Source organism: Paralichthys olivaceus, chromosome 18 (genome assembly GCF_024713975.1).
Source record: "Paralichthys olivaceus isolate ysfri-2021 chromosome 18, ASM2471397v2, whole genome shotgun sequence".
Lineage (NCBI taxonomy): Eukaryota > Metazoa > Chordata > Actinopteri > Pleuronectiformes > Paralichthyidae > Paralichthys > Paralichthys olivaceus.
The window spans coordinates 8,867,936-8,880,864 of NC_091110.1; the positions used below are offsets into that span (position 1 = coordinate 8,867,936).

The 12,929-nt window shown below is 42.3% G+C and overlaps 1 protein-coding gene across 1 annotated transcript in view; it reads right to left on the reverse strand.

The window, feature by feature from the left end:
• arhgap24 (Rho GTPase activating protein 24) overlaps positions 1–10,167 on the reverse strand; it is a 60,496-nt gene extending 50,329 nt beyond the window's left edge. The window contains exons 1-2 of the mRNA XM_020082339.2: positions 9,692–10,167; positions 886–1,110 (exon numbers count right to left, since the gene is read on the reverse strand). Of these exons, the coding sequence (XP_019937898.2) occupies positions 886–1,095 (210 nt within the window). The 5' untranslated portion in view covers positions 1,096–1,110; positions 9,692–10,167. The remainder of the gene's footprint in view (positions 1–885; positions 1,111–9,691) is intronic.
• Between the last annotated feature and the right edge of the window lie 2,762 nt (positions 10,168–12,929).

Below are 12,929 nucleotides of genomic sequence, written 5' to 3' on the forward strand. Positions count from 1 at the left end.
TTTGTTTGTTTGGAAGCAGTGGTATCCAAAAGTCTCAAGATGTAAAAGACTGTGGAAGCCCAACTCAAATGCTATAAATGCGAGAAGAAGCAGAAGTACAACACTAAGAAACTAACGAGACACTGATGAGAAACTGAGAACTGATATATATAGACCAGATAATTAGATAGAGGTAGTAACAACACTGAACTGAGAAAAGAGGTTAAGTAACAAATAACCGGAGGTAACTTCAAATCTGCACCACAAACAAAACACACAACTCAAGCAGAGACATGAATCCAAAATCCAAATGCAAGGAAGAAATAAGTCAAAAGTCCTTAAAGGCCAAGAGCTTAAAAAAGACTGAACACATGAAAAAAGGTTTAGAAGAACTGGTTTAAAGTCTTGTGTATGCTTTTATCAGATAATGCATTTCTATTAAAAAGCTACAAAGTCAGGAGCTACTTCTGCAAGATTTATAGAGTCGAGACAATTTTACAGTATTTATCTCCTAAATGTGGTGGAGTAGAAGAGCAAAGTAGCATAAAGTGGAAATACTTGTACTAAGTAAGTAACCTTTGTCAAAATAATGTTCACAGTTCTTAAGTTAATGTTGAGTAAACATTGAGTTGTTGTCCACATTTTCCCAGTGAATAAGTTTCCATCTGTTTGCTCACTTGAACAGCTCAGAAGAGATCAAATGGATTTTTTGATTTAGCTGACAACTGTCGAAATCTGCTGTGAGTTTTCATTCCAAACTGAGTGATCAGCGCCAGTGATTGAGTGTGTGTGTGTGTGTGTGTGTGTGTGTGTGTGTGTGTGTGTGTGTGTGTGTGTGTGAGTGTGTGATGCTATGATTTCAAGATGAGTCGGGCTTAGACTTTAGTTGTGTGTTTGCAGCCTTACCAGGGCTTTGGTCTCCTCCTCGTCTTTGTAATAGTAAAGCTGGTCCCCTCGCAGCACAAACCAGCGACTGTGCCAAGTCTTGACAAAGCCTCCTTGCTTCCTGAGCCACCCACACCTGATGACATTCGGCCGCCCCTGCCTCAGAACGTCGCCGCTGGCCGGACCTCCGCTGTGCTGGGGACTGCTGTGGGACACACACTGGTCTTCCATTGCAGCAGCTCTGATCTGCAGACGGACACAAGAGTTTAAATATCTTTACAGAAACTGCTGATTCCAAGAAGATCACACATGAGGTAAACAAAGACATCTGGCAACAAAGAGGATGCAGAATTCATACTTCCCACAGTTTGTGCATTTTAGTTTCAGTCTGCAGAAAAAAAAAACATCCAGGTTCTTATGAGGTCACTGTGTCAACTGGTGAAGATCTTAAAAAATGTCCCTAAAGGCAGACTTGAGATGCAAGTTCAAGGGGCCAAAAACATGGATTGTGAGGTCACTATGGCCTTTGACCTTTGCCCAACTAAATCTAATCAGTTGATCTGTGCTTCTGAGTCAACATTTGTGCCAAATTTGAAAGGATTCTTGTGAGGTGTTCTTAAGAAAACACATTAACAAGGCAAAAAGGAATCTTGTGAAATTTCCGGAGTTTTCCTGATATATCAAATTCACAAGAACTTGAGGTCTCCATGACCTTGATCTTTTATTTCAAACAGAATTCAAGGTATGTGTCAGGGATGCGTTTGGGGTTATTGTTCTTTATTTCGTTTTTATGGTTTAGAGATGTCAACTCTTTAACACAGCTCTCCATGCACACTGTGGTTTGTCTTTCATGGACTATTATGAAATCCGGGTCCGATAGATTTGAGTGTTGCAAAGAAGACTTTGACAGTAGGGAAAATGTGGGAGGAGGAATTCATGAGCCAGATAACAAGACCACAGACTAAACCTTTGAATGTCTAAAAAAATCCCCAAACCCCACCCGCCTGCTTCCTCAAACGTACCATAACACACACTTAAACACATTCACCACAACACTATGCGTGCAATAAACCACCCTGCACATATAGTCTAAGCTGCTGCATCATCCCTGGATATACGCTTCTCCTCAGTGAGTGCTGCTGTTGGCTTTAAGCACGGCCTTTGTTATCAGTGGCTCAGGCCGAGCTCGGCTTGGTGCTCGTCCAAACAGCCCACAGGTCCATATGAGGTGCAGATGAGCACCAGATGCAGTCCAGCGGTGTTGCAGACAATGGCGCAGCAAGTGCAGCAGGGACTGTTACGGTGATTTCAAAACTTTGCCTGGTCTCATGCACAATCCAAGCAGCGTGTCCCGTATGCATGTGCATGCAGAAACATGCTCGATCCTCTGCATTCCTCTCAGAAAGAAGGGATTTTCTTTGCACTGTGAAAGCCACAATCTCTATACTTCATCTTTGCTTCACCTTCAAAAGTGTGCAATGCACTTCACCAGCAGTGAAAACTATCATTATTGCTATCACCATTATTCAGGAAAATCTTATTGGATCATATAACACTAATGTTGGGTGAATAACGTCTTAAATACTCCTGCTGCTTCTCATATAAATGATTTTGTGAGCTTGAGCAAAGTATATTTTCACATATGGACACACACATTCACACACACACACACACACACACACACATAATTCACAGCCTAGGGTTGGTGCACACATTGTTTTGATGGAGTCACCTACTTGCCAGTCTGGTGCCACAGCCCTTTCCAATTGCATGCCTCCTGGACTGGGGACTATAGTTAACTGCAGTGCAGGGACCAGGCCTTGTGCTGCCTCAAAGTGAAATGGTAAATAACTTGGGGGTTTCTTAATGTGAATTTCTCTGAGGTGGCTGCAGAGTAGAAACACTATTTAAACTTTACATCACACTGTGTTCTAGTCCAGAGGTAATAAATTGCTGCACAGGGACAGAAGGCATAATCATTACTAAGTTATAAATTACCAGACAAGCAGAATAAGATTCTTTTTTTTTGTTGAAAAGTTGGTGGTTCTCTGGCTTATTCAGAAACACTATGATGAATTGTGGCCATGTGAAAATTATTCATCTTCATTTTAATGTTCCTGATGAAAAACAAAATGTGGGTTCTAGCAAATAAATCCAGTGAATCAGCATTAGGTTGTGAGTACTACTGCGAGTCTGCATGGTAGTAAGTATAGTATATTTTGATACAACTCACAACCTGTGTTTTGTAGTGTGTTACAACAAGCAACATGATTTGTGCAGCTTTAACATGAACTTTATTCATGTGACATAGAACTGGTAGACATAGAACCCAACTTAAAAGTCTCCTGAACACATATACATAAAAAACGCATTCACCAAAACAGCTATATTCAACTGGGGCATTTATATGTCCCATGAGCCTTTGCACTCATAGTGTCCAATCAGAGTGACCGTTGCATACTCTCAATCTGGGGGTATTATTAATCATTCATCTTCATTTTTAAATTGTTGTGATTTTTATTTTTTCCAAAACATATTTACAATATATGGATTACTTTAGTTCTTAAAGTCTCATGAAAATTCCATTTCCACGAGTCATGTGGTTTCCAAGTTTCCAAGTAGGTTGGATATTGTTTAGTTTTCTAGACTCAACTTCCTAAACCATTCATTCATTTTATTCTACTGAAGCACAGAGTTAACTCACATGGATTTTCAGCTACAGTTGCATGAAAAGCTGCTGACGTTTGATTTGCTGGATCATTTTCTCATTGACTCACTCCTTTGATTTTTTTCAGTTTGGTAACTATCCCAGGCTTCTTGTGAGACTGGCACATAATGATAAATCCTAACAGTAGAGGTGCTACAGGGGCTAATGAGCACACTGGCAAAGCAAGTGCATTTGTCTAGTTCCCTTAAGTTTAACGCAACAACCTAACAAGGACTAAAGGCGAAGACAGCTGACCTGTTTTCAAACCTTGTTGTCAAATTAGCTGTTATTTTCGCAGACACTTCTCCCAGATGGTCCCAGATGTGGCTGTTTGCACGTATACAAAGCAACTGTGGAGACTCCGGACACATAACTACCCAACTGTTTTGTCTGTTCAGCACATTAAAAACCTGTGTTCCTGTAAAACACCTGCAGTTACAATACACGCTGTGCAGGTTCTGCATGTGCATCTTTCTGCGTGGCAGCGTTGTCTCTCTCCCCTGAGCCTCAGTTTCCAAAATAAGCAGTGGAGCCAGGTGTGTAATCGTGATGTAATTCAACAACCTTGACAAAAAGAGTAGAGAAGCGAAACTGTAAACAAGGAAACAGGACATGTATGTTACTCAAGCTCATTTTGATCAATCTCTGGTGGCAGTATGAAGGAGAGGAGGATTTAATTTCCAGTTAATGCAGCAAATTAACACATTACCATCTGCTTATGTATGGTAACACGGATCTGATTCAACTGTCAAGTACCCTGAAGTGTTCAAGGAAATACCGGAATTTTTCTCACAGCAGGTCTCAGAACTTTGACCATAGTAGGACATCTGTGGGAGGAGACACTCTGACCTTCACCTTAAACAACAACAGCTCAGTGTACAGGACACACACACACACACACACACACACAGGGTCAGATCACTATAAATGACAACACGAGTCAGCCCCCAAAGGTTTTGCGGCATGCACTATAATTTCTTAGCAGAATGCAACATATCTGTGGCTCTGTGGCAGTCACAAAGAAAGAATGAGCTCAAAGCCCACATACATAAGTGAAAAGAAGAGAGGAAGGCTACAAATATGTCATTCTGCAATTAGTCTTTGTCTCTTTTTGGACACATAAGTATATATGTTCTTTGTCTGTCTGCGTGCTCATGCAGACGCAATGTTTCCTGTGACAAAACCATTTGATGTAAACTGGGCCCTGCATTTTGTGGGGATCCATGGAGATGATGCACAGTTCTCCATATGTAGACTTAAATAAGTGAGAGCAACTTTTTTTAGCAACTGATGTCAGAGACGCCACATGGTGCCTACATCCTGGAGAACATGATATCAACACACTGATCAAATAAGACTATTGAGAACAAATGTCTGACATGTGATACTGAGGTCCCTCATGAGAACCCGTCTCACAGCATCGAGGTCGTCTGTGCACACAAGGACTGTTTGCTCCCATTATTGGAAAGTAGTGAAGCTGACAGCACACAAAAGCATGACCTGTCTGAATTGAGCCAGTTTGTTGGGAAGGGGTTGAGGCCTGCACTTCACCGTCTAGCTCATCTTTTTCGGAGAGTAAAGTGGTGCTCGGGAAGACTTGAGGGGTAAAAATACAACAGTCACATAAATCATATGTTTGAGCCGCAAAGAAAAGAGGAAATTCCCCAAGATTATACAGAGTGTTGCTTATAACCTGCTGAAAATGTTGGTGTCGGGCAGCGACAGCGGCAGAAAATCCTGTGTGACCACAGGAAGTGGTCGGTCAAAACAGCTGCGAGGGAGCAGTTCAGTAAACTGAACTCCACAAACTACCAACTGCCTTTCCCATCCTGTGGTTGCTAAGAAGTGTCACAGGCCGGTCGACATGTTAAGTGCGTTTTACCAACATACTAATGTACCAATATATAGCATTATTTTATTGTGTTCATATTACAGGTTACCACTGATCAGAGTAATAAATATAATCTTGCTTCCTCTTATTTAAAGCCATATAAATGCCTACTGGTTAATAGCAGACACAAATTCTTTATTCATGTCCTCTTACGTGTGGCAGACAGGGCTATTAGCATCTGTCTGTCTTCAGTCCTCAGCTGCTTCTCTCTACGCTGGCCCAAGCAATGATCCCTCCATGCCAACTTCTCTTGGATGATCCAAAGGTCAACGGTGCATGAAATCTATCTATCTATCTATCTGTGTGTTTTTATACCAATAGATAGATATAGATAACCCGTGATTCTTATTTTGTGTGTGTATGTGCTCTTAGCACCCAGCTCACAGCAAAAACACAACAAAACATGCAACAGAGGAAACATGAACTCTACATTACCAGTCAGTGCTGTCAACCCTTTAAATATCCCTGAGCAACCTCTCCCCACAGAGTCTGAACAGTGGGGCCTCCGTGACCCACATGTGTTAAAGACAAATATAACCCTCCGCTACCAAAGCTGCTACCTCGAGAGCTGCATGTTTCTGTTGAGACTCCTGCTGCAAAGTCAGAGAGGTGAGAGGAGGGCATGTTCCTCGCAGTGCTCATGGCAGGAGAGGATGTGAAAGAAGAAGGTTTTCAGAGTGGTCACAGATGGAAGTACTCATGCGTCATGCACACACACACACACACACACACACACACACACACATAGACACACACACAAAACACACATTTCTGTACTACTTTTGTTGGCATAATAGATCCTCTAACCCTTACCCTATTCTAACCCTGTCATAAGTCTTTGCATTGGCTTCCATTCATTGTGGACAACCTAACCAAAACCTTATCCCTAATTAACCATCCTTAACCATGACCATTTGTGCCTAACCCTAACTTTAACCTAATCACTATTCACATCAATCCCCTCACTTTAACTAGAACCTCATAAAAGATGTTTTGTGTGATTAGGACCAGGCTGTGGTCTCCATGAGGTCAATTGGTCTTGACAAGGTCAGTGTTTGTACTGGAAGAGGTCCTCCTTAAGAGGTAACAAAAATGAGTACGTACACACACACACGTGCACATGTACACAAACACACACACACACACAGCGTCTAAAAGGCGAACCTTTATTGTGGGGTAAATCCATGATCAGTCACTACCCACAACCCACCGTGAGTCACAGCGGTGGATGGATGGCAGCAGGAAGCGAGAAGGGGAGGTGAGGGTGGACAGTGAAAGGTATCCCAAACACAGAAGGATTAGTTCATGGCAATAAATTTTCTTTTTGCTTAAAAGCCTAATAAACTCTCAGGCCTTCCTGTATGAATCAATGTGATGAGTCAGTGTCTTATTTCGTCTACGCACTGATTTAGACGCCCCCTCCACAGTCTACGATCCAGCCCTTTGGTGTGATACACTTGTAACCCTTCCACTCGCTTTGCAACCCCTCCCTCTCTATTTTCCCCCATAGCATGTGTCACAGTATGTCTGCGAGCTGAGCCATGGCCGTGCAGAGAGTTGAGGGTGAAGACTTCACAACGGCCTCTGACTCATTCTACGTGTCGACTGTTACAACTACTGATACTGTTGATGTGGCTTTTGTTAACGCAGACACATGAACACAGGACGATATTTTCTTCACAAAATAAGAAGCACAAGGTCAAAAAGTGAGGCTGAACTGAAAATCACACCTGTGGTCATTTCCTCCCCAAGGATATATTGCTCGCAGTGGCAGTTTGCGGAGAGATAAGCTGACTCTGCATTTCAACCTTCGTAAATGTCACCCTACTATAGATTTACTCAGTGAACTAGCCAGTATTAGGTACATTTAACAGATGTTGAAAGGGTAGTTTGACATTTTTATTCCACTTAATTCACTTTTGGCAGAAAGTTAGATGAGAAGATATTGTTTTCATGTCTGCCAGCAGCTGAGTTTAGCATAGTGAGTGGAAACAGAGGCAAATCAATGTGTTTTTTGGGGAGTTGAAGCTGGATTGTGGTTTGCCTTATAGTTTATTTATACATACTGTATAATTTCTCAATTGTATAAGTTCTTATTGGCAGATTCTGCTGCTGGTTGTAGCCTTATATGTATAAGACCTATGTGTGAGACACATCTCAGCACCTGATTTGACTGCACTTTATCTGTCCAATACATATCAGCTAGTTGGGGCCTACTAAACCTACTGGAGGGTTAGGAGGCTGTTATCACCCATTTATTCAATTGAACCAGTTCATGGAGCCCAGTAGGTGCTGAGGGTCTATCTATCTATCTGTCCCACAGAAATGAGCTACTAAAGTCACTGGTGGGTTCAGGAATAGTATTTCTGTAAGCCACACTTGTTGGAGCCCAATCTGCCGATGTGACAGCCACCAACGAAAAAACAACTACAGAAGAAGACCATGGTGCTTACAGTGCTTTTTAACAAGGCTGCAAGGTGAATCTTTGGTGGGCATTTTTTTTGATAATAGGGAGAGTTGCATGATGCATGGAAATGTAGCTATGGTTATATTACCTGATGGCTAGCCAGGACTGTAAGAAACGTAGCTAAGTGGTGTTTTAATAAGGAAACTATAAAGGCTCGTTTATGCTCAATGATAGATATGATTTAATATCTATTGTTCATTTGTGCACATCTTTTGAAAGCTTCAGACGAAACAGACAAAAAGGAGGAGTGGGCTAGAAAGCAAATAAGTGCATTTCCGAAAATGTGATACCTTTACCTATGATTTTTCCTTGAATCTAACTGAACTCAACTCTGAATTTTGCTGCAGTGTCCTCCGTCCTCGTCTCCATCCCTCTCTCTGTCTCAATAAACAGATGTCACAGTCAGACCTGGGAACAGTCGAGGGCAGCAGCTGACACGGGGAACCTGATCCCTGGGCTTTCCAGCAGCATAGCTCATGCACTGCAGACATTCCTGGCACACGGGGTTCATCATATCGTTCCCTCCTTTTACCTCAGCTCATATGCCCTGTTCGCCTCCCTATCTTCCTTTTCCATTGACACACTTGTCCTCTCCTCACCCTACTTTCATCGTTCTTTTTCCTCTCCCATTTTCTGCTTCTTTTCAATAGTATTGGTTTGGTGTGCATGTGAAGTCATCCTCACACATGCAGCAAATACAGCGCATTAATCCAGACGTAATCGAGTTTTCTTCAGACAGGGGGGGGGGGGGGGGGGGGGTGTCAGTGTTTTGGATGGCACATGCACCGGTCTCACCATCTGTATGTCGTGCACCAGAATAAGAAAGTCCTTGTAAAACGCTGGTCCAGCAGAACTACAGGATTTTAACTGTGTCACCTGAAAAGTCCAGAAAACGGATGAGGCACTGCTACAGTTACGTAAGTCAGCGTTTCAGTTACACACCAACAATGTTGCTAATGGGCTTTGGATAAAGATTATAGAGTCCCAGCTCCTATATATATAAGGTTGTGTGTGATTATTTTCCCCTGTGGTGCCCAATCTCTTCTCAAATGTCAATATGACACTTTGTGCTGGTGACACGGCTGGATGAGCTCTGTCACTGGTTCAACACTGTGACAATAGACCACATCGATGAACCATTAACCTATAGCCACCAAATCCTTTACAACATGAACAGTGTTAGAAGTCACTAACAGCTCTGATCTGTATCTCAACATTGTTCAGTGAGTAAAATGATAAAATGATACACTTGCTGATCTCCTCTGCATGTGTTCTGGGGTTAAATGAAATACATGTAAAAATAACAAGTAGCCTTAAACAGATCTGGGCCGCCACCGAAGCACATTATCTGAAAGATATTGCTGTGTTGCTGTGCTATATAGCCAATGGATTAACTACTGCAATTTCACATGAAGTTCCACTCCAGGGATGCTTTCCTAGAGTATAGATTACATAAATGTAAGTGTGACTTTATCCTTCCACAATGGACCCATCAGTCACTTTACTTGACTACAGCATCTCCACATTCCTTCTTTTCTTTTGTGTAATACACTCACTTGTGGCTCTCTCTGAACAAGGGCTATATTGATTGATTCATTCATTCATTCATTCCTCATGCCAAATCATGTCTGGATCTTGAATTTAGCTCAAGTTTATTAGAGGCACTTCCCCAAAACAATCATATATCACTCAGGTAAACCGACACACCAGAGGCAAAACCACGCAATGCAACAGTACAACGTCAAACAGCAAACTCACTCACCTCTCAAACAGCCTCGTTGAATCCCTCACCAGTGATGTGTGTGGTGATGCTCGACCAGTTTATCCAATCCAGTGACAGGTAATCAATCAACACCCGCAAAAATCCTGGACTGAGACAGGTTGAGGTTGTACTTCAGCTCCTCTCCTGCTGCTGCTGCTGCTGCTGCTGCGTGCAGAGTGGATCTGAGTGAGCTGAAAAACTTTTCCCCCTCACACCATCTGTATGCTGAGAAAAGAGTCCCCGCTGTGGAGCGTATGGTTGTCGTGGTCAGCCCAGTCACACACGGGGCACCATTATACAGTGGGAGTCCACCCAAACACACATGTGCACACACACTCTCCCAATGCTGAAGCCTATGCAGCACTTACTCCTCCAATCATCCTTACTGGTGAGACGCTCACACTCAGTGACAAGAGTGTGTGTCTGTGTGTGTGTGTTGGTTACAGAGAAGGAGGAGGAGGAGGGAGAGGGAGGAGGAAAGTGTGTGTTCACATGTGTGTGTGGAGAGAGAGAGAGAGAGAGAGAGAGAGCATGTTTGAGGAAGTATTAAGATGAGAGCTCTAACTGAGCAGTGCTCCAGTGGTGCAGCAAACTTTCTCTTGTGTTTCAGTGTTCCACTCTTATGAAAGATGTTGGCAGCCAAGAAAAAAAATACAGTCAAACAGTGCTGTGGTTCATAATGTGGAAATCCTGAATCTTTCCATACAGGATCTGTGAGTAATCCAGCATGCAAACACAGGAGGCTGCATGCCCCAGTTTTAAGGCCTCTTCAACGTGACATGTACAAATGAGTGTGTGCATGCAGCCTGACAAACATTTATTCAGTGACTCTTTCCTCACTTTGGTGCAAACCCAGCTGTATACACACTGCTGGAAAGTGCATCTTGTTTACTTGGGAGTGGTCTAAAATTTCCATAGTCTCACACTGGCTCCTTCAGAAAATGTTTTTGTTTTATACAATTCTTTACAGAAAATGATACAATGGAGTTTGTATCATGGCTAAAACCTTCATACTGTAGCTGTAGATGTCAGGCATGTACACAACATTCCTGAGCTCACTCATGCAACCATTAAGCTCCTTACCTTCTTCTCACAACTTGTTTAATTGCCAGACACAGACTACTGATTTATGACGAGGAAAATAACTTGAAAAGAGAGATATTCTAATGCATGGATGTCATGTGGCTTATAAAAATCATACATCAGTAGTTATATGCAATAAAATGTTCAGTGGAGAGCAGTTTATATAAATAAGTAAAGACTAGAAGAAGTCGGGAGAGTTCTTTTATTAATATCGCTTCATAATGTTCTATGTAACCGTGATTTGCATTTAAATCTGCTTCATAAAATAAAGCAAAGATAGTTCAAGCTTGGCTCAAACAAAAAGTGTATATGAAGAATCAGATTTACCAGATAATTAAGATCATTGACACAAAATAGATATTAAAGCTTCTGCAGAACTCCAATGTGTCCCCAGCCACTTCCTCTGAGCCTGGAAAATCAGCTGTGCACTAATAACGAGGTGAATTCCAATCTACGAGGGAGGTTGGCGGTTGTGTCAACAATAATTACCTCCTCAGAATCGAATCAACAAGGTGAAAGTTACACACTCAGATTTTTCCTGAATGAGGCTGAATCTCACCTGTGTGGTGTGTGTTGTGGCGCCACTGTGGAGCAGGTTGATGTCCTGGTGCTGAATGTGGAGGAGGTGATAAGATGCTGGCTGGGTTATTGAAATGTTAGATGGTTGTGTAGATAAGGCCAGTCCAAGCATATTATGTATTGATCTGTTTGATCCATAGACAGAGTGTAAGCAGTGAGGCTGGAGTCGATGACAAACACTATCATTACAGACCTTCTATTAGCAAATGATCAATCAAAGAGTCAGAGGTGGAACATGAATCTGTCCAAACCACCCAATTGCCATTTTTATGAATGCAGAGACCACGATCACATGTGGCCAGAAAACCTGTCGCCATTATTTCCTCCTACATCTTATTCTCTTGTGCAGGTCTGCATGATGCAAGTCATCAGGATCTTACATGACATCGCACTGATGGCCCATTTATTGCCACGAAAACCACTGTTCACTTGCAACTAGGCCTCGGTGTGTATGTGTGTTGAGAGCATTTCAACCAAAGAGTACTTTTTCCTTCACATGCCCACAGGCATCTCCTCTCCTCTTCAGCCATCATTGAATTAAATTAAATCATTGAATTAAACTTATTGGATAGTTACTGGCTATTTGTAAATTGGTTGTTCATTTCTTCCTACCATAGTCTTTAAATAAAGATAGATGACACATTTCCACTTCTTCCAAGTATCCTGACATAATATGCTTTTGACCAATCATGAGTCAGTCTAAGCTGTCAATCATGACGTTTCACCCCATTTTTAGAGCTTTAAATAACAAATAAAGACTAGACTTGGACATAAGTCAATGTGATAAGAACTGACGGAAACCATCTTCAGGTAAAATGTATTTGATGTGTACTTACTTTGACTTTTTAGTTTGGTCCTTGCCCTACCATTAACATAGAGGAGGCAGGATTTATGACCTATGAGCTAATGCATCCAGCCAACAGGTGACCATCAAGACGCCTGGCCTTCAACTTTCTGGTCCGTCATATCGTCCGTCTTTATGTACAGTCTGTGGTTCCTGCAGCGCAGCCAAAACATGATCCATTCAGCACACTGACCTTGGTGCATCGAATGTGACAACGTTTGCTTATGCAACCATTTTGTCTGCTTGGTAGCAAAAAAGTAGAATTTGTTTCCACCAGTAACATATGATCCCCAAACAGAAAGTGAGATGTTTCATGAACGGTGTAAGCTCTGAGCCATCTGTCCACAGCCGTCCTTCAGCGTGTTTTTATTATATCTGTAGGACGTGGAATGCTGAACATGAAACACCGTGACCTTGTGACGTAGGAAGAGGCCATCTGTAAACAAACTGGAGCTGCATCTACTCCCATGGGATGCTGCAGGGGGGGGGCTCTGTTTGATAGTAGATAAGTCATACGATTAGAATGGATGATTCTTCACAGAGGAAGCCTCTGGGAATTGAAATATTCTCAATGGGTCTGCTGTTCTCATGGCCTTTGAGTGAGAGGATTTGGACAGTTGGTGACTTCGGGACAGATCATGAAATCCTCTGGAATCCCACATAGAAAAAAAAGCCTCTTCCAGTAGACCGAGATGACACTACGCCTCAGTCACTTTGATTATGGGGCTTGTG